This window comes from Triturus cristatus, chromosome 2_2, assembly GCF_964204655.1.
Source record: "Triturus cristatus chromosome 2_2, aTriCri1.1, whole genome shotgun sequence".
Classification (NCBI taxonomy): domain Eukaryota; kingdom Metazoa; phylum Chordata; class Amphibia; order Caudata; family Salamandridae; genus Triturus; species Triturus cristatus.
In genome coordinates this window covers 65,536,006-65,556,495 of record NC_140582.1, presented here as the reverse complement: position 1 = coordinate 65,556,495, position 20,490 = coordinate 65,536,006, and the positions used below count along the sequence as shown (strand labels likewise).

The 20,490-nt window shown below is 45.2% G+C and overlaps 1 protein-coding gene across 3 annotated transcripts in view; it reads right to left on the bottom strand.

The window, feature by feature from the left end:
- Positions 1-20,490, bottom strand: part of LOC146861849 (low-density lipoprotein receptor-related protein 2-like) — an 837,432-nt gene that overhangs the window by 369,074 nt on the left and 447,868 nt on the right. For all 3 annotated transcript variants that reach the window (XM_085641010.1, XM_085641012.1, XM_085641011.1), the window contains 2 exons: positions 11,891-12,129; positions 11,088-11,217 (listed from right to left, as the gene is read on the bottom strand). In XM_085641010.1, the coding sequence (XP_085497136.1) occupies positions 11,088-11,217; positions 11,891-12,129 (369 nt within the window). The remainder of the gene's footprint in view (positions 1-11,087; positions 11,218-11,890; positions 12,130-20,490) is intronic.

The window sequence follows — 20,490 nt, the reverse complement described above, 5'->3', positions numbered from 1 at the left end:
GAGGTGAAACATTTGCCTAAACAGTTTTACAATGTTTAAAAATGAGAAAATGAAGCAATACTATCACAAAATGTACCACGGCATGGACCATAATTTGTATTTTCTTGCCGCATAATTTGGTCCTTCCCTGACGCATAATTCCATTCACCCGGATTGTACTTTATGCACTGCAAATAACAAAAGGACCTCCGTGACAAAAGTACTAACTCACTGAGCTATCTTCATAAAATATATCTGTGATCTTCAAGCTACACTTGTTCTCTGCAGCAGGCACACTAACCCTATGTGTTAACTTCTGAGGAGTCAAAATTGACTAGAAAGAACAGATCTGTCCAGCAAAGGAATATCAATCTCTGGAAAAACTGCGCATGTGCTAGTAAATTAAATAATGAAGTTTAAACTGGCCAGTCCAAGGTGAAAATGGCCACAGTACCTGACTTTCCAACTATGCCAACTGTGTCCTAAGTGCGAAGGCCTGGCGTAGGAGTGGGTCACATGAAAACATTGCTTTAGTTCTGGGCAGGCTGGCCTCATGGGGGCCGAGGTGAGAATGGCCCAGCTGGAGCAAAGCAACACATGGCCTCTCAGGGAGACCTCAGCACACCCTTTCCCCCACTCGTGGGCTGGACGTGAAATCCCAGTCGGGTCGGGGTCAAGTAAAGGACACTGCTTCTGGGTCGGCCACATGCGGGGGGGGGGGGGGGGGGGTAAGGTGAGCGAGGAGAAATGGTGCAAAGGCCACAAAATCACCTGGCCTCAGCATCTTCACACTCCCTTCCCCCTCACCATGGCCTCAGCTGGAGGGGTGAACACTGCTTCTAGGGTGGGGTCCGGCCCCACAGGTGCCAAGGTGAAGGTGTCATAGCCACAATAATGGCTTGCGGCCACCCAGCGAGGCGACTGCAAGCCCAAGCATCCATGCCAGCCCCTCCTCTAAACTTAGCACTATGGGTCTGTAGCCCACCTGCTCCTGCCAGACCCACATGACAATGGCCTGGGCAGGTAGGTACGACGGTGGGGGGGAGGGACAGTAAGGTACTGTGGCCAGTAGACAGAGGCCCTAAAGAAAACCAGCCCTCCGCTGTCAGACATCGGCCCATGATTGCCCGCTTTGCCAATACTACCCCCGCTTCAGTGTATACAATATTTAAAATGCTTCCGTTCTGAAATGAGGATACTGCAAAAGAACTATACCAAGTCTCTTGAAGTTACATCAAAGGCAGTGAAGGGTGGTACTGCTGCAGAGTTAAGATTTGTTTATCACCCCGTGGGTGAGGGCAAAAATTGAGAGCCCGCTAGGGACCCGTCTAAGCACCGGCTCACCTAAAGCCCGGTCTACTGCACCTATCTTACATAAGGGCTCTGGCACTCTTAGTGCGCCGCTTAGCGGAAAACACTGAAAAAAAACAGTTCACTCCGCGCCCTCATCTTTTTATGACGTTGTAACGTTTAAAACATTTTTTTTATTATCGAAATAAAATAAGAATTTTATAGCGGAGAAGACGCTAGTAACAAAGTGCAACATTTCCCGGTCATGGTCGCTGGACAATTAAGACCGGTTTTAAAACCTAAGTCATCGAACTTCAGTGGTTGAGGGGGATCCCTTACAATTTCGACTGCGCCACTGAACAAACCAGGGCAGCTGTAGGGAGATCACTCAGCGGGCTAGGCCCAAGAAGCAGTGTGCTCTAAATAGAACATGTAATCTGTGAGGTGCCTTTCAAACGACTGCACAAGACGGCCATGGTACTACCACCTGACCCTACCCACTAGCACCTGTGGATGAGGCCTACAGGGGTCCATACTAATCGCGGATCATGTCCTACATTAGGGCAACATGCCCTTGGAGGCTGCCTCGACTCCCGGCAGCCTTTGCTCCAGAGAAGGCAAAAGAGCACCTCCTTAATTCTGGGGAGCCGGTGAAAGTCCTCTAAACAGAACCCAACTTGAAGTCCTGCAGGTAAGACGGCATTTTAACCTGGAGCAATCCTGGCGCTCACAATTATTGGAAGCACCTCAGGCCAAACCCAGCCGGCCCGTGCAATAAAAGGGAGGGAAGAGGGTGGCGTACTGCATTTGTACTAACCAACCACGGGTCTGCCCTTGGCTGGCAAAGTCATAAAACCTTATGCCTCCAGAAGCTGTAACTGTGGAATGGGGCAGCAAGAATACCAGCCATCACCACGGCGAGCCCCTTCGACTCGCCACCCCAAGGACCGTGTCACCCAGCAGGCCGGCATGGCCCATTCCAGACCGTCACCCATCTCTCCTGAAATCAGTTCCTCCAGAGAAGTAGTTCGCCAAAGCAAGTAAGCGGGACAAAGCCACAAACGTCTGCTGAACAAGTAGTGTTTGAGCAGGACTCCAAAAATGTTATCTCCGGGCATAAGATAAGTGTAAAAGCAGTACTGAACTACATATGCCAACTCGTGATACTATGCCCGTGGTCTGAAGCGTCCTTTCTCCTGTTTGTATTAGTGTAACGCCCTATACCATTTACCTCCATAGCACTAATTCCCGATTTTCCTTTTGGAAGAAAAACATTTAACTTCCAAACTGCATTGAATAGCACTATGTTTGGGCAAATGATATAGATTGTAATTGTATTGTAATTGCATTTTATAGCGCTTACTACCCCCGACGAGGCGTCAAAGCACTTTTATCGGCGGGTAGCACGCTACTCCGGGACCCACAGAGGATTAGTGTTGAATTAGTATAGTGAAACATGCAAGTACATTTTAAGTGGTGGATAGGTTAGTCAGTTATTTGGATTCAGAAGGGTGATACAAGAGGAAAAAAGTTTGTATTTATATAGCGCTTGTAACCCTGATGAGGTGTTGAAACGCTTTATTGGCGAGTAGCACACTACTCTGGAATCCATAAAGATTTAGTGGTGAGTTAGTATAGTGCAATATGGAATTTGAGAAGTGAACATGTTAGTCTTATTTTGATTGAAAAGGATGGTGAGGGGGGGGGGGATAGAAAAGTGAAGGTTTTTTTTAGGTCATAGCAGTAGGAGGAGGCTTTTGGATGAGTAAAAAGGGTTTTTGGAGGGAAAGAGTCAGAGGGAAGAGTTTAGAAAGGTTTGTTTTGGGTAATCAGTATATAAAAGAGGTGTCAGATGATGCAAGGAGGGGTAGAGTAGGAGAGATTCTACAAAGGGTTATTTTGGGGATCATAGTAGTGGTATGGGGTTTGGGATAAATGAGAGAGTAGATGTATAGGGGAGAGATAGGGAAGTGCATTGGAAAGAGTAGTAGAAAGCAGTTTGAGATGAGTCAGAAAGTTGGGCTAGAAGATATATTGAGAGAAGTATAGGCTGAGAAATAGGGTAGTGCATTGGATATGCTTTTTCAGGAGAAAAGTAACAGACCCACAGATCCAAGTACATGGAGGTACATAGATGCACAATGTAAGCAACTGCATGTAGACCATACTGCTGTTGGCTGATGCAGCTTGCCACAATGCCTTCTGTCCCTGCCCCCGTTTTAATGCACTTTAAGTATTCTAGCCACTGCAAACCATGTGCCTTCATTCGCACCCACACTCATTTCCTCTACTCCGCACCCCTCCCCTTAATATCCCTTTCAGTCTGCAACCCTTTCTCCTCCCCCACTGACGGAATACAATTAACTATATATACACATTGCAGATACCACCTTGCTTATAAAGAATGAGCAGAAACAAACCAACTTATCTGGGTACAAAACAGTGAACGGTGGATATGCAGAGTGCCATATTTCTACATCCTCCACATATGGTCTTCAAGTAAGTAGGTTGTTCCTTTAAAACTATGCAGGTTAAGACTATCATGGTCGATGTTAGTTAACTCCTGCTCAGTTTATTGTTCCCAAGTGAAATTTGAATCAAGTCGATTTTCTTGGTTCTTCCCGTTTGAGCCTTTCTACATTTTTCCTGTTTGGCTACTTACTTGGAAGCAAAACCAAAGGGGATGATGGACGGAGTGTTGAACATTGCAAGCACTCAATCCCAGTCAACTGATCTGGGTTTAATCCATCATTCTTTAGCTCACTCCACCACCCCAGTTCAGGCAGGACCATATGCAAATCAGTCTGACCTTGTGCCTCATGGGAACAGTCCAGTCTGAACTGCCAAGCCATATCCTCCCTGGACCAGAAACAAGCATCCCGGGACCAGTTTCTGGCTAATCAGTTGACTGGGGGGTGAGTGCTTGCAATGTTCAACACTCCGTCCATCATCCCCTTTGGTGTTGCTTTGTTCGCCCTAAGTTGTCAGGGTATGCCCAGACGTGGGTCCCTTGCTTTCTTTGCCACTGGATTCAAGGTAGCCTGGGTGAGGACGGCTGATTAGCCAGCCACCTTCCCTCGTCAGCCACTCATGACACCTTTCAATGCACAGCGGTTTCATTTTGTAACCTCGGTGATGCGTTGTCAGGCAGCGCCTTGTCACATCACGTAAAGCATGCTGCTTAATCACGCAACGTGCTGCTCGACTCCTGTTTGATGCTTGGTGCACCTGGGATTATGGATTTTTATTTCCCAACTACTTTGTAAGCCACTATATTTAAAGAAAATATACTCTTGTTTGTTTTCGAAGAATGAGAATGTTTTAATGTATCACTTGTTGTAAAGTTAACTTGAAAAATCTTTAAAAAGTGACAAGTAAAACGTACTCCTCCTTTTAATATTTTAATTGTTAACAGTGTCAACCTCTTTATTACATTCATAAAAATGGGGGTGATGGGTGGTCGATTACAATACTTGAAAAAAGTAAACTGTCAAATGCAGCATCTCAATGAGCTGGATAGTACCATTAGGTCTGTAATAACAGGAGAAAGTATTTTTAAGATTGGATTTCATAACACCCCATCGTTGAACCCATTTTCAGTGGCCCGTAAACAGTAAACCCATAGTCTATTTGAATAATTTACTTTCCATATCGGCACATAAAGATGTCATATTTTCAATAAAGTGCCACTAAATAATTTTCTGAAAGTTCTCTCAAGGAAGTGAGATTTTTATTGTTGCATTATTCTTGCACCAGAGTGTGCTACTGTGTTAATTTATTCTTACTTTTGCTTTTCTTGTCATCCCTCTGATTAAGTCCACGCAATCAACTGATGGATACTACATTCTTCGATTCAGTTAGTGTGGTGCTTCAAGACCCAAGGTGTTTACAATCCCAAATCAATATTCTTAATTTTTTTTTAGTGAGTGGATAGATGCTACAATGTCCGCATGAGAAATGCCTAGCAATTGTCGGGAGATTCTATACTCTGTTCGGTTTGATGGATGAGCGCTCTTAGGTCTGGTGTGTACCAATTGGTCTTTCTGTGGTTGATACCTTTTAAATGAAAACATTTGTTTTAAAAACGTCAAAGGTCCTGAGGGGAGAATCTTCCAATGCCTCCTCGATCTTCATCTGGTTGAAGTGAACCCTTTAGGTGGTTACACACGACAATCTATCACTGGTTTGTTAAATGACTAATAGTAGTTCATGTGGAATGTTCCTGGATTTTTTCCACCTTGTTGATGATCCTTATTCGGTACAATTTCACTTGTGATTTACTTGATTCTTTGCACGCTTGTTGGAGTCTGAATTTATGGTGCAATTCCAGCCAAGTTTCAGAAACAGATGTACCAGTAGATTTTCCCTAAGATCTGGGATTGAAGCTGCCAAAACAGGAGATTTGGGTCTGCGGTTCTTTATATACTTTACATTTTAGCGTTTCCCGTGTCCTTATCAGTGAGTCTAAATATAATATCTTCCTTGCTTGTGGTGATGGTAAACTTCAGATATGAACTAATTAACTGAGAAATAAACCTGCTCTATGCCTTTTACAGATGACAAATATATTGTCTGTATATCTTGTCCATATGGTGATGTGTGATGGACAGAGACAGGCCAGACTGGAAACAAACCTGCTGCCTATCCAAGAAATTTTCAAAACTTGAAGATAATCGGTCAGTGCTATGTGGACACCATTTAGAATTCTCTTTGGGTGTGATGGAGTCCCAGGTAATTATTTTCAGCAGATATTTAATTACCCTTAGTGACTGTTCTTGGTGTATACAGATATATAATGATTTGACATTCAGAGTTACCAGTATTTTAGATCATGGCTCAAACTTGATTTCCTCCAAGATGTTCAGTATTTCCTTAGTATTTATCACATACGAGGGTAATGGGGTGGAAAGTGGTCTTAATAAATGATCTACAAGCCAATACTAGTTTCAGTAGTGAACCTATTCTCAGCCATGAGTGGTGTTGTGTGGGACCTTGGGGAGGATGTAGAAATATGGCACTCAAGGTTTATTTTCTAGGAGGAATTAGGTTTCTTGCTTTGTGAACCAGTTGTCTTCTGCATTCTTCACCATGAATTCAACATCCGCCATGAGTTCTACAGTTGGATCCCTCTCAAATTTCTCGTATTTTCTAGTGTCGCTTAATAATTTGAGACATTCTTCTCTGAACCTGTATCTGGACATCACTACTGCAGCTTATCTATGGGTTAAATAATCACAGATTCAAGGTTAGCTATTTCCTTCAACGCTCTTGTTCAGCCCTTGTTAAGTTGTGGAATTAATTTGTAAGCCAATATTAGTCTGGGTCTCATTCAAATTTCTTTGTTATCAAAGACTACTCCCAATCTGATCTTTCAAAAAGAATCCAAATAATATCTTATTGAAAGAGTCTTTGGAACGTATTCTGTTTGGTGTTCTCTAGGTTGTTCCATTATACCCACTCACTAAGTGCCTAATATTACGGCTAATCATCGTAGAGGCATCTTTAATGAGATTTTTTGGACATTACTTCCATAAAGACTGGAAGAGGGCTTCGATTCGTCCATTGTTGAAGAAACCTAATCTGGACAGCAAAGACCCTAACAACTATAGGACAATTTCTCGGCTCCCTTTTCCCGCAAAAATAGTAAGGAAAGCTAGGAATATCAAACTTTCACTGTTCATTAAGAATAACAATCTCCTTGATGTTACACAGTATGGCTTTAGAAGCCAACAGAGTACCAAGTTGGCTCTGATTACCGTCTGAGGAGATCAGGCAAATTTTGGATAAGGGTGGGAAGACTGCCTTGATCCTGTTAGACCTCTCTGCAGCGTTTGACATAGTCAACCATTATATTCTTATTGATAGTCTTTCCACCTTGGGCATCAGAGGTAAAGCTCTCAAACTTCTAAAATCTTCTCTCGGATAGAGAGCAGTTGGCGGAGCTAGACTGGTTTAGTTCTACCCCCTTCTCTCTTCCGTGTGGGGTACCTCAGAGCTCAGCCTGACTCTTTTCAACCTTAATGCTACCCCTCTTGCCACTCTGATAAAGTCATTTGGCTTTGCAGTGGTGTCATATGCTGATGACAAATCGTGACATCACTGTCATGTAGTCCTGACACAGCTTTGATTCCATGACTATGCATGAAACTGGAAAGTGGATGTCCAGTAACTCTTAATTTGAATTCGGGTAAAACTGAGGTTCTACTTCTTGACTGGGACACTTTTCTGGACACCCAAAGGCCACAGGAAATAGGAGTTCTTCCTATGCCAGTCACCAAGATAAAAAATGTAGTTTATTTCAATGACAAACTTTCCTCTGAAATGGGAGTTCTTCCTATGCCAGTCACCAAGGTAAAAAAATTGGGAGTTAATTTCGACGACAAACTTTCCTTCTGAAGGCCAAGTAAAGGCTATAACTTCTTCCTGTTTTCTTAGGATAAAAACTTCTGAAAGTTTCACTCTTTATCCCTTCTGAACTGCAGAAATCTGTAGTTTCGGCACTCATATAGGCAAAGTTTGATCACTGCAGTGCACTCTTTCAACATGCAATCAAGATTTTTAAACAAATTGCAGGTTCTCCAAAATGTGGTGGCACGTCTTGCTTTCTCTCCTAAAATATCAATTGTTATCTCATGCCTTGCCATTATTGCATTGGCTTCCATTCAGAAGACGGATTGAATGCAAGTCCCTCAGCATTGCCTTTAAAGCACTGCATGAGCTTGGTCCGGATTATTTTAAACAAAGATTTCTTTGCTATGTCCCGAAAAGGCAGAATAGCTCTTTATTGGTTTTTAACCTGGTAATCCCCAGGGCCAAAACCGCATCTTGGGGGGTAGAAGCTTTTTAAGCTGGCAAGCCAGCGGAACTCCTAGCCTCTGGCTATCAAAGAATCCGGCCTCTCCTTCTGTAAACTCCTAAAAACCTGGTTTAACCCCTTCAGCGCTGCGCGGATTCCCCCGCGGTGCTGAAGGGTTCTAGCGCGGGCGGGGCCATGACGGAACGGTTCCGTCATGAGCACAGCTCAACCGATGCTCATGACGGAACCGTTCCGTCATGAGCATCGAAGGGGTTAATAAGTAGGGTCTTTTCAACGTTCAGGTTTCATACATCCTAGTTAGCCCTTCCTTCTCCCAATCTGAGTATGTGTCTAGCCACCTTGGGGTATTAGTGCACGTTATAAATTAAAATGTAATTTAAGTTTTTTTTCCTCTTCCCTCCATCCCTCTGCTTTTACCTAAACAGGTGTAGTTGCACAGGGAAACCAGGTGGCAGTGGAAGGGAGTGATTAGCACATGGATTCCACCCAAAAGGTAGTTAAAATTGTGAAGAGCACAAGATAGCTGATTTTTTGTGTTAATACTGACCTTGTGATGATCTTCCCTCCTCTTCAAGTCTTTGAGGAGTGACTTCAATTTGATTCGGAGTAAATTTCATTGGAAGAACCATCTGATTTTTCTGTACCCATATATTGGTAAGCTGGTATTGAGTGATGAAAAGCTCCGTCCAAAGAAAAGCGTGCTAGTGCTTTTTCAAACTTTGCAATCTTTGACTGAGGAATTCTTTGAATTCTAGTACAGTCTTATCTTTCTCCCGTAACTTTAACATTGTTGCAGAAGGTGGGTTTTTAATGGCATCTCAATTATATTGATCTTAACCGACAGAACAGCTGAAAGTTTCTTTGCTGGTTGTATAATAAGTACCAGCCAGTCCATAGTGCAATTCCAGGTAACCAGGGACCAATTCTTTTGTAATTCTGCATCTTTCAAAAACATGCAGGGTACATTTGTTGGGCTCTAGAGTGGTATTTAGGTTCTCAGCCTGGCAAGGAGCACTCCAACAGAAGTCTTCATATAATTCCAGCACTATTCGGATGGCTTAGTGGTGGGCCAAGTAATAATCATAACAGCAATTTGGTGTCCAGAAAGGTGTCCCGTCCAAAAAGTAGGTAACCGCAATAGTGGTGGAATTGTATAAACGTATACTTGCCAAGTTCTAAGCACGACTCCATAATTTGGACTCACTCCATACACTGCTTATGATCACACATTGCATCACTCATGACATTTTCATTGATATCACTGTTGACATCTGGAATTACATCACTGATAACACTGCATGGCGAGGGCATGACTTCGTTATTTGAATTAACTGGTGAATTTTAACTTTTAGTTTAAACTGTTCCATTTAAACATTTTCATCCAACTAAAAATTCACTTTAACCTTTTGTTTTCAGTGAAGATATGCATATATGTGTTTAAGTACACATATATACATTCAAATGAATAGAAATGTACAGAAACATACATATAGATGTTATATGCACATATAAAATATCAGTTGGTACAAAGCAATGCTTTGTAAACACGTTGTAAAAATCCACGGTAAAGGTATTGTCGTAACAACTGATATTCAAGAGGAGAACTTCGCACCCCATGTGAGTACTCATTTCAAGCTAGTGATATCAGTATATGCCACTTGCAGTTACATGATCTGTCCAAGTACTATGATCTACCATTAAGTCCACCCCTGCAGGAAACAAACTCAGCAGCTCAGGATTTTCCACTCGCACCCGCATTGGCCACCTGAGCCATCTGGTCTGTTTTACACTGAAAAAAAAAAAAGTCCCAAAACATTATGTCCCTTTCTGCAGAAACATCATGAAAGCAAATGCCTTACAGTTGTACTCTACCCCTGTTCCATGTGAAGTAAGTCATACATTTAACTGTCTGTATAGAAGGAAGGCTTACTGGGTGTTGCCCTCCTGTTCTACAAGAAATGAATGGCATGGGTGACAATATTTTGTGCATCAATGAGCAGGAGAACGATCCATTGGCCTGGCAGCAGAGGCAAGATGAACAGAGGTGCTGCTCCTGCTGCAGTTCCTTGCCTACCTTCTGACCTGCAACAATCTCACCTTTTGATCAAAGACCAACACATTTGTGAAAATGGTGAACATGGAACCAGTTTGCAGATGTACAAAGAAATCTGGCTATCTGCTTAGCCAATTGAGCACGATAGCTTATTCTTGGACAAATTTTAGCAAAACAACTTGCAAAATCTCCATTTTCTATTGACGAAAAGACCAGATTTGGAAAACTTAAAATAAATCACATTTTCATGTACAACATAGCTTCTCTTCTGTTGACCCCTTGTACATGCTTACAGAAGCATGAGCAGTCTGACCTACACACTCAAGACAAAGGTAACAGCTTTGCATTTAACCGTGCCTCAAATGCACATTAAACTGAGCGAGGACAGTAACCATATCCTAGGGAAACTATAGTTCATTGTGTAGAATATCAAAAGATAAAATTCAGATACTTATTTGCTAGACAATGTTCATCTTTTCTCAACATGGATTGTGGAGGACATCTTTAGTTATCACAAGGATGTAAGCATAAAGATGGACTCCAGCACATACAAACGCTATCACACATTAGAGTGGAGAGCTCATATGTTTGATGCATTTACATGCAATTTATGTATTTGAGGTTTTATGAACCAGATCAAAGCATGCCTTAATACCTCAGATGTTCACAGGACCTCCAATAAACTCAAAGCAGATCTACTTGGGCTTGGCCAGTCACCAAATTCAATGGACTTCCATGGCCTGTTTCATATGGCACCAAGCACTGCAGTGTTTTCAGTAATGCTTCAAGTCCTAACATATGAATAGCTAATATTGATCTGACCTCCAATACCTCTAACAATTCTATAACTGGACTTCACCAGTGATTGGTCAGTTACATGTGAGTGCATAAACTACTAGGACTTTCTCCAGTTTACTCCAACACTACAAAACAGATTCCCAAACTTACACTCCTCTTCATCGCTTCCATCTGTGCAATCCTCCTTTCCATCACAGTTCCAGAAGTCAGGAACACACTGATTGCCACTTGCACATGGAAACTGGAACTCATTGCATGTGATTGCTTCAAGTTTGCAATCCTAGAGTATTGAAACAAAAAGTCAATCTTAATACGCAACTATTTTATGTCCTTGCACATACAGCATTGGCCAAGTTTGAGGTTTGGTTTTCAAAGCCATGTAGTGAGAAACAATCTGGGCCCATTACTCCCTTGGAGTGAACTTTCTTCGTGAGAACTTAAGGCGCAACAATTTTTATAAGCTTTACTGCATAACAAATGTACCTGCAACATAGGGTCAAATTTATCCCATAAAGTTATTGTATCTGTACAAATGTAATTCTTCATTGCAGAAAAGAAAAACATGTCAAAACAATGGGACTGACTAGTAAGGTGAAGACAACTTTATTAGTAAAAAGAGAGGGCTAATCCGAATGAAAGTTATTTTAACATGCATTTACATGCTTCCACTTTTTCCATCAATCTCTAGTGTTCATTTGATTAAATAATGAGAAATGATGTTGTATATATCCTAAAAAACAAATTATACTGGTAAAGCTCTAAAGTGACAAACTATTAATTGACCATCCCTAAACAAACTGATTTGGCAAAAAGAGAAATTGTTACATTGACCAGATTTATTCCAGTGTACATTTGAGCTGTCTAGTTTGCTGCAATAAAGATTTCAGTTTGCAAATAAAATTGAGGCTTTGCAATAGCCACAATTTAATTCATGGAAAGTAATGAACCAGCACCTTCTCATCTGTGCCATCTTCGCAATCCACTTCTCCATCACAGAGCCATTCCTTCAGAAAGCACCCACTTCCACTCTGGCACTTCATCTCTCCTGATCGACAACGCAGGGGTTTGGGAACAGAACAATTCAATTCATCGGAGCGGTCCTCACAATCGCCGTCCCCATCACAGCGCATGGAAAAAGAAATGCACTGGCCATTCTGGCAGGAAAACTGGGAGCTGCTGCATTCTTTACGAACTGCAGGAGAAAAGGACAGTAGTTAAATGTCATGTCAGAACTATTAAGCACCCCCTCCTTTTAGAAAATGAAAACATGAATGCATCTCTCTAAACTTGTTGACTGTTGATTTACTTGAAAGACAATTAGGGGCCTCCATCAGCTTGACCAAGGGGGATGGGGGGGTTACCCCCCCCCCCACCTCCTCAGGATCAGCAATAGTCATCTTTTATAATGTAATATGTATACATGCTAAAACACCAACACTGCTGGGACACGTATGTACAATATAGGATATCTCAGATCTATCACAAATCATCTGGTAAATTCAGACTGCCTGGTAATGAACAAAACCGTAAGAAAAAATATTAATGACTAAAAATTTGAGCAAATTAATTCCATTGTCACGTGTATGGCATCCCAATATGCACTGCAATACAAAATATGGAAAACTTACATTTTAAAGGAATGGAAAAAGTATTTAGGATCCAATTGCAAAGATTCAAATCTTCAGTACATGTCATAGCCTAAACCTCAAAACGAGATCAACTCCACCATCCAACCATTTCTCAGACATTGTTTGGCTATTCAACATTCACAGAACTATGCCTGACTCCAGTCTAAATAGGCAAATCAAAAGGATCACGCTGCATTGTGAGAAAGTGCCCTCTTTCTGCATGGTTGACCCCACTTTTTGCTGAACTGCTGATGTACTTTGAGTGTGCCCTGGGCGCCTGCCAATCATGTATCCAGGGCATATGTTCTTTCCCTAAAACTGCATTGAAGACCAAACCCAATTGGCACTCTGGCCACAGGTCAGTCCCTGGTAAATGGTACCACAGGTACCCATTGCACTGACCATGGAAGATCTCTAAGGGCTGCAGCACTTATTGTGCCACTCTTAGAGGCCCTGTACCTTTCCACACTGCCATTGCAGGCTGCATGTTTTAGTGCAGAACAAAGTGAAGAGTCGACATTGCACACATCCCTGTGTGCCATGCCTGCAACCCACTGCCCTGGCATAGGTCAGCCATCCCTCTAGCTGGGTGCATTATACCAGCGGTGAGGGTACAGGTGCATGAGCCCTGTACCCCTACAGTGTCTAAGCCAATTTTTAGACACTAAGTGCAGCAATGCCATTAAGAGTATATGGTGCTGAAAGTTTGTCATTGCGAACTCCACAGTACCATAATGGCTTTACTGAAGTTTAGTATCAAACTTCTCAACACATTAAACCCACTCTGATGTCAGTGTGGAATTTAATGAAAAATGCAAACAGAAGGCATCTTAGAGATGCCCCCTGAAAAATGACAACACTAGTGTCCAGGCTGAGTGGCTGCTCTCCAGCTGCCACCACCAGACATGTTTCTGGACCCCTGGGTTGAGCGCCTGCTGCTCTCGGGGGCCTGAAACAATGCACATCCTGGGACAAGGTGCCAAGCCTCCTCCCCCAGGATGTGCAGAGCCCACGAAGGTGAAGCTTCAAAGGCTTGCCAACTTTGTGAGCTTGCCCAGGAGAACCGGCAGGAAAACCAAGTGAGGAAGGGAGGTATGCCCACCTTTACCAACTCCATCCCTCAGGTGGGGGAGGTGAGGTGAAGCAACTCAGTCCCCGCCATCTTGCAGATGGGGGACCCAGCCAACCACAGGGAGGAATACGCTCCCCTCCCACTGGAGGGTGGCATAATAAGGGGGTGTAACCACACCAAGGAAGGGAACCATTGGTCCCAACCCTTTACTTGCCTGTAACACCCCGAAATCTAGTATTTAGGGGCACCCCTGAACCTTGCCTCAGACAAGCGACGACCAAGAAAAGGACCGAACAGCCGGGCCAAAGCTAAGAGGGCGCCCACTGACTTGAACCCCGCCCTACCGGCTTGTCCCCACCTCGAACCTGCAGAAGCAAAACTCAGGTGTGTCCTGCAGCCAGCAACCTCAAGAACCCTGAGGACCTGCCCTGCCTTCCAAAGATAAGACTGTCTCCCGTGAACACCGGATTCGTTCCCCAACAGACTCCAGCACCGGCAAAATCTGCGAGTCTGCACCACTCTGCACCCATCACCCACGGCCTGAGTTCAAGTGGCCCAACACAATGAGGTGGTCTCCCGCGCGATTCTGACCCCAAGATCTGGTGATCTGACCCAAAGATCTGACCCCAAGATCTGGTGATCTGACCCCAAGATCTGGTGATCTGACCCCAAGATCTGGTGATCTGACCCCAAGATCTGGTGATCTGACCCCAAGATCTGGTGATCTGACCCCAAGATCTGGTGATCTGACCCCAAGATCTGGTGATCTGACCCCAAGATCTGGTGATCTGACCCAAGATCTGGTGATCTGACCCAAGATCTGGTGATCTGACCCAAGATCTGGTGATCTGACCCAAGATCTGGTGATCTGACAACCCACCCCAAATCTCCCAGAGAATCCCGCAGCCTTTTTCTGGAGGATCCACCCCCCCCCCCCCCCCCCGACCAGAGCTGCTAAGAAACCACTGCACCCGAAGCCCCACAGACTTGGGCGGCCCAACCGACGGTGTCCCAGCATCCCAACTTACCTCTCCAACTCCAGAAGATCTTCATCCCCAAGCCTGCAGTCTTTGTTGAAACCGGAGAATCGCCATTGAAACCAGCCAGGCACCCAATGCCAAAACAGCACACTGCACCTTGCCGCTGCACTTTGTGCTAAACAAGATCCCCCTTTGCCCTGAGCCTAACACCAGGTGCTTTGCTCCCACAACCCAGTGGCCTGCTTGTAAGCAGCCATCAACCGGAGGCCCCTATCGCCCATTGGATAAAATTGGGCCTCAGCACCCGGCCGCCCTAGTGCCACAGAGGGTGTAACAAGAATGCAGCCGTAACTCGGGGGGGAACCATTGTTCTAACCCCGGAAGCTCAACCCCAAAGACTGATTACTTACCTGGTAACCGTTAATTTGTCTCCATAGGCAACTATTGACTGTTTGTCTCTGAAAAATACCCTAAGTGTACAGTTCATTTGTATGGCAACCTAACAAAAGTCCAATTGTGCAAAACTTTACTGAACTTTTCTCTAGGAAATGTCCCAGTGTGATATTTAGCAAAAGACAATTGATGGATGGAATGCAGAACAAATCAAAACATTCACCCCAGTCAAGAGATCTGGGCTAAATCCATCATTCTTTTGCTCACCATGCCACCCCAGTTTCGACCTGGCTATATGCAAATCAGTCTTGGCCCTGTGCCTCATGGGAACAGTCCAGCCCAAACTGCCAAACCAGGTCCTCCCTGGACTGGAAACAGCATCCTAGGACTGGTTTCGAGGTTTCACCCCCTCATCAGCCAAGATAGCTTGATTCCAGTGGCACAGTGAGCCCAGTAACGACATCTGGGCATACCCGGCGCACTTAGGGCGAGAAAGCAAAAGACAATTGACGGACGGAATGCAGAACAAATCCATGATATTTAGGCATATCACAATGAGTAGAAAAAGTAATCTGTACAGTAATTTCAATACCTTGACTTAACAGTATTTCAAACTGCATTTGAACTTGTATTCACTTGTAAAAACTGCCTAATATTTCTCAAAGCATTTATTCACTTATCTGTGCCAGGCTTGGATCTAGAAATAAACTAAGTTAATACTATTTTTGATACAAACAACATTGGTCCGAGTTCAGGCTTGGAGTGTGTGACATCATATATTGTCTGAGTGTGTACAACAAATGCTTAACACTACCCTCTGATAAAGCCTTGCTTCTCGCCCACACTACCACAGAGTAAGGTGTTATCTACTTTTACCTCTGCCTACCTTTGAGGTTCCACTGGACTCTGCACACTATACCTAATTTTGGTACAGTATATAGTGAGCCAGCTTCCTACATTCATAAACTGGCCGAGTCTTAAAAAAACATCACAATAGATCTAAGAAGAGAAGTCAGAATAAGAGGCCATTCCCAGCATTTTGACAATGGATTACATTTGGGTCTTTCTTTAAGAAGGATTTATAAATTTCACAGTCAACAGCATCAGAGACCTAATATGTCATGACAAGATTTGTAGTATTTTCAAATCCACCACTATAATTTGGCGCTGAAATAACTGGCCAGAGGAAGAACTACATATTCACAACCATCCCATCTTTCTCACCAACATTTCCTGCTGCTGAGGGTAATTAATTCTAATGAGCTGCAAATAGCAAGAAAAACCTTGTCCAATAGAATGGGTAAGGGCAACCCCAAAAAACATGCCTAGTGAAAAACAGACCATTTAAAAAGGAGAAAGGCCAGTGTACAAACTGACTCCACAGCTACAATTGTACTACTAGCTATGATCTCCAGATGAGGCCCCAAGAGGATTCACTGTAGCCTGCAGCAACAGTGAAGTCTTGGGTTTTGCATGCTGTGTTTAAGTTCAAGATTTTCCAATGTTTATTGGTAAAACCTCTGGGTGTGGTTTAAACAAACTCTCCACTTCAATACAGCTTCAGAAATAAAAATATTCTAAACTAGTCTACAAAACCCTTCCAGTTATCTCTCACCTTGTCTAAGACTATACTCAATCATCTGAAAGTCCAAAAGGACCTTAGAAAGGGGTCAGGCTAATGTGTTGATAATCCGGATGCTCCTTAAATCAAATTCTAGTATCTCCCAATTTAGCTTGCTTGGTTTTGAAGGAGGTCATACATATCTTAAGTCTTAACAGAAGGCCAAGGAACCTCGGAGGCCTTACCCTGTCTAAATCAAAGTGATTGTCGGTTTCAGTACAAGAGCTTTCCATGAATACAAGTCCTCACACTGGACTTCAGATTCCATACGTCATCGAAGAAAGCTTGCATGAAAACCCATGGATCATGATGGCAGAAATTTTATTCTAGTGTACAACTGAGAGGGTGTGAATCACCACTTCCCATCTCATTGACAGGAACATAGTAAAGACCAGGAGTGTCTTCCCAGTAATCCTCCCAGCTTTGTAGGAATTTTATTGAACAGAAGAGCCAATTGTTTGCAGCAGTACTCAATGCCAAGGAGAAGGAGTTAATTTACCTGCCAGATTATATATTTGGGTAAATAAACAATCTTAACTGATCTGAATAGTACGAATTTCATATTAAAAAGTTGTTGCCCCCAGTTCTGTAAGCCTTTGAAAATGTGTCATACTGGCTGCCATCAGATCGGAATAACCTGCGTACAATTCCCAAAACATAATGAGAATACTAATGAGCCGACAGACGCAAACAGGTGCACTAATTTTAACTTTAAACGCAATCCATGGCAGCAGGGGCTATAGCTATAGCACCAGTGCTCGTGAGGCTCCTTCCCAGGTCTGCTTGCCTCCCAGGGACTTGAACAGGGGGGTCCAGCCATCTGGCCACCCTGCAAGGGAAACATGCCCCCATCCCTGCACCCGATGGCGTAGGGACAGGAGGAGTAAGCCCCCGTGCCAGTCCGCACATGGGGGAGGCAGCCTCCCACATGCCTACATTTCCCCACTCCACGTCTACCGCCGGGCTGGCGGTAGGGGGTACGCACACCCCAGGTGTGATGGAGGTCCTCCTGCAGGCACCCATGGACAGAGGAAATCTTGGCTCAACTTGTGAAACCCTGACCCAGAATCAGGTAAATATGAATTATTTAGCACTGGGTGCCCCACAAACCAGCGGTGCACTAAGAGCGATGGAGGCATCCCCGCCTCTGTCCACACTCCGTTCAAGGCTTCCCCTCTGGGAGCCAGCCTCCCCAATTCGAAAAACGTTACCAGGCGCTTAGCCTGGGAGCCTCCATTTCCCCCACTAGAGACAAGGGGGGCTCCCAAAGCGACTGGAGCAGCCAGGCCAACCACCGCTGGTCCCTCCTTAAGGCCCGGGAGGGATTGCAGAAGTCTTCAAACACTAAGCTTGGCCACACTGGACCAGAACAAACTGGGTACCTGGCAACAAGGGAGGGTCACCCCACCTGCACATCAGCCATCTGGCATCAGGAATGACCCCTGTGGCATCAGAAGTCCCCGGCTTGGGCAGTCGCCAGAGCCATGCCAGTGGCTCTGGTCGGAGGTGCTGGAAGTGAGGTGCTGGAAGTGAAGAGCCAGGTGGCTCCCCATCCTGAACACCTCCAACCAGGAGGACCCGGGGTCCTGTCACAGACCCCAGCTCCTACTCTTCCAGGCTGCCCTGCCGCTCAAGAAGAGCCACTCATCGGTCACCCAAAGATTGGTCTGGCCGGAATCGGGAACTGTAGGGCCCTGGGCAGCAGGGCCTTCAGGGGTGGTCACAACCTGAAGAGGCACTGCCATTCAGTTTTCCCACTGCAGGGTCGTGCTGGCTAAGTGTGGGTTCCATCTCAGGAGGGCCTACTGCTGTGCCCCTCCCAGGGGGGCAGGGTCCGCCCCTCACCCAGTCTTACACTTCAGTCGGTTCCTCCAGAGTGGAGGAACCCACACCACACTGTCTGAACTGAAACGCCTCCGGGCCCGTGGACCGCTCTATCAGCCAGGGCGCACAAGGGAAGGCCAGGCCCTGTGCCTACAGTGTGCATGTTTCATCTGGGAGGCGGCTGCGGATTTCAGGGTGGTGCAGTCTGCAGTTAATGATCCTTCTCCAGGCTCACTGGGGGTTCCTTTTTCGCGAAGGAGTAGCAGATTTTGATGCAAAGAACGACCCATCGGGAGCTGGTTCGCTTTTGCACGGCCCAACCTTTCATGGCGCCCACAGAGCAAACAGAGCTGTTCATCCACCCGGAATTGCTTTGGGCGATCCAGATAGAAGGAAAGCGCACATTATTGATCCAGATGGTGGAGCCTCTCTTCCTCTGTAGAAGGATGCGGGAAGAAGTTGGCAAAGTGATGGTCTGTCCTATGTGGAAAGAGGAAACCACTTTGAGGAAAGAAAGCCTAGTGAGAAGGACAACTTTGTCCGTATGAACAGCCAAGAAAGGAGGTTTTGAAGAAAGCCTGCAGCTCACTCACCCTGCGAGCAGAGGTGATAGCGACCAGAAAGGCAGTTTTAAGTGTCAGATGTCTGAGAGGACAGTTATGGAGTGGCTCGAAGGGAGCACACATAAGATAGGTCAGAACCAGGTTAAAGTCCCACTGAGGCATTACGAAAGGAATTGAATGATACAAATGAGTAATGCCCTTAAGGAAGTGATTTACAATAGGGGACTTGAAAAGAAAAGAAAAGGCTGGTCAGGAAGCCGAAGAAAGGCCGAAATGAGCAAAAGATGGCCTTTTAGAGTGCCCAAAGCAGAGTCCTGCTGGACCAAGGAAAGAATGAAGGAGGACCTCAGAAAGGGGGGGCAGAAAGGGGATCCACAGCCTTTGCTGCGCACCATGCCACAAACTTGTCCCATCTACAGGCGTATAACATTTTGGTGGAGGGACGCTGTTGTCGCTCAATCTACGCAAGGAGGTGGAGGCTGGACAGGTTCGGGTGGAGGACCGTCCCCTGCTGCTGCGACAGAAGATCCTCCCAAAGGGGGAGTCTGATCGGAGGATCGATTGCCATGTGCAAGAGCTTAGGGTACCAGACTCTCCATGCCCAGTCCAGAGCCACAAGAATGACTTGGACCCGGTCGCGATTGATCTTCGGCACTCTGGGTAGAAGGGGTATAGGCAGAAAGGCGTATAGATGACCACAACTCCATTTGCAATGAAAAGCGTTGCCGAGCGAGTGCCGCCTTGGAAATTCCAACACAAACTGTTGACATTTCACATTCTCTTTGGTGGCAAATAAATCCAACCAAGGCTCCCCGCCACCACTGAAAGACCTTGCAGCACCTCCAAGTGAAGACACCATTCGTGATCCATCATGCACCGGCAGCAGAGTTTGTCCGCCCTGGCGATCAGAGAACCTGCCAGGTGTTGAACAACCAGAGACATGCCCTGATGTTACAGCCACTTCCAGAGACTAAGTGCCTTCTGACATAGGGTCCATGACCCCACCCCGCCCGGTTTGTTGCAGTACCACATGGCGGTGATCCGTGAACACCTGCACTACTCTCCCTTTGACAGAAGGAAGAATGTCTGCAGTGCAAGACTGATCGCCCGAAGATCCTGAAGGTTGATGTGGAGCCCAGACTCCGCCAGAGAACAGAGGCCACTGATCTCCGCCTCTCCCATGTGGCTGCCCCACACCAGAAGTGATGCATCTGTCAGCACTGAACTCTGGTTGGGGAAGGGAGAGGGATCTGCAGTTGACCCAATCCCGGTTCATTAGCCACCACAGTGCCCTCCGAGATCTGGACGCGAATCGGAAAGATTTCCCTGATGCTGTACCCACTGGAACTTCAGGTCCCAATGCAGAGCCCGCATATACCACCTGGCATAGTCCACCAGCAGGATGCAAGAGGCCATGAGGCCCAGTAGCCGCAGGGTCATTCTGACCAAAACCCAGGATAGAGGCTGAAAAA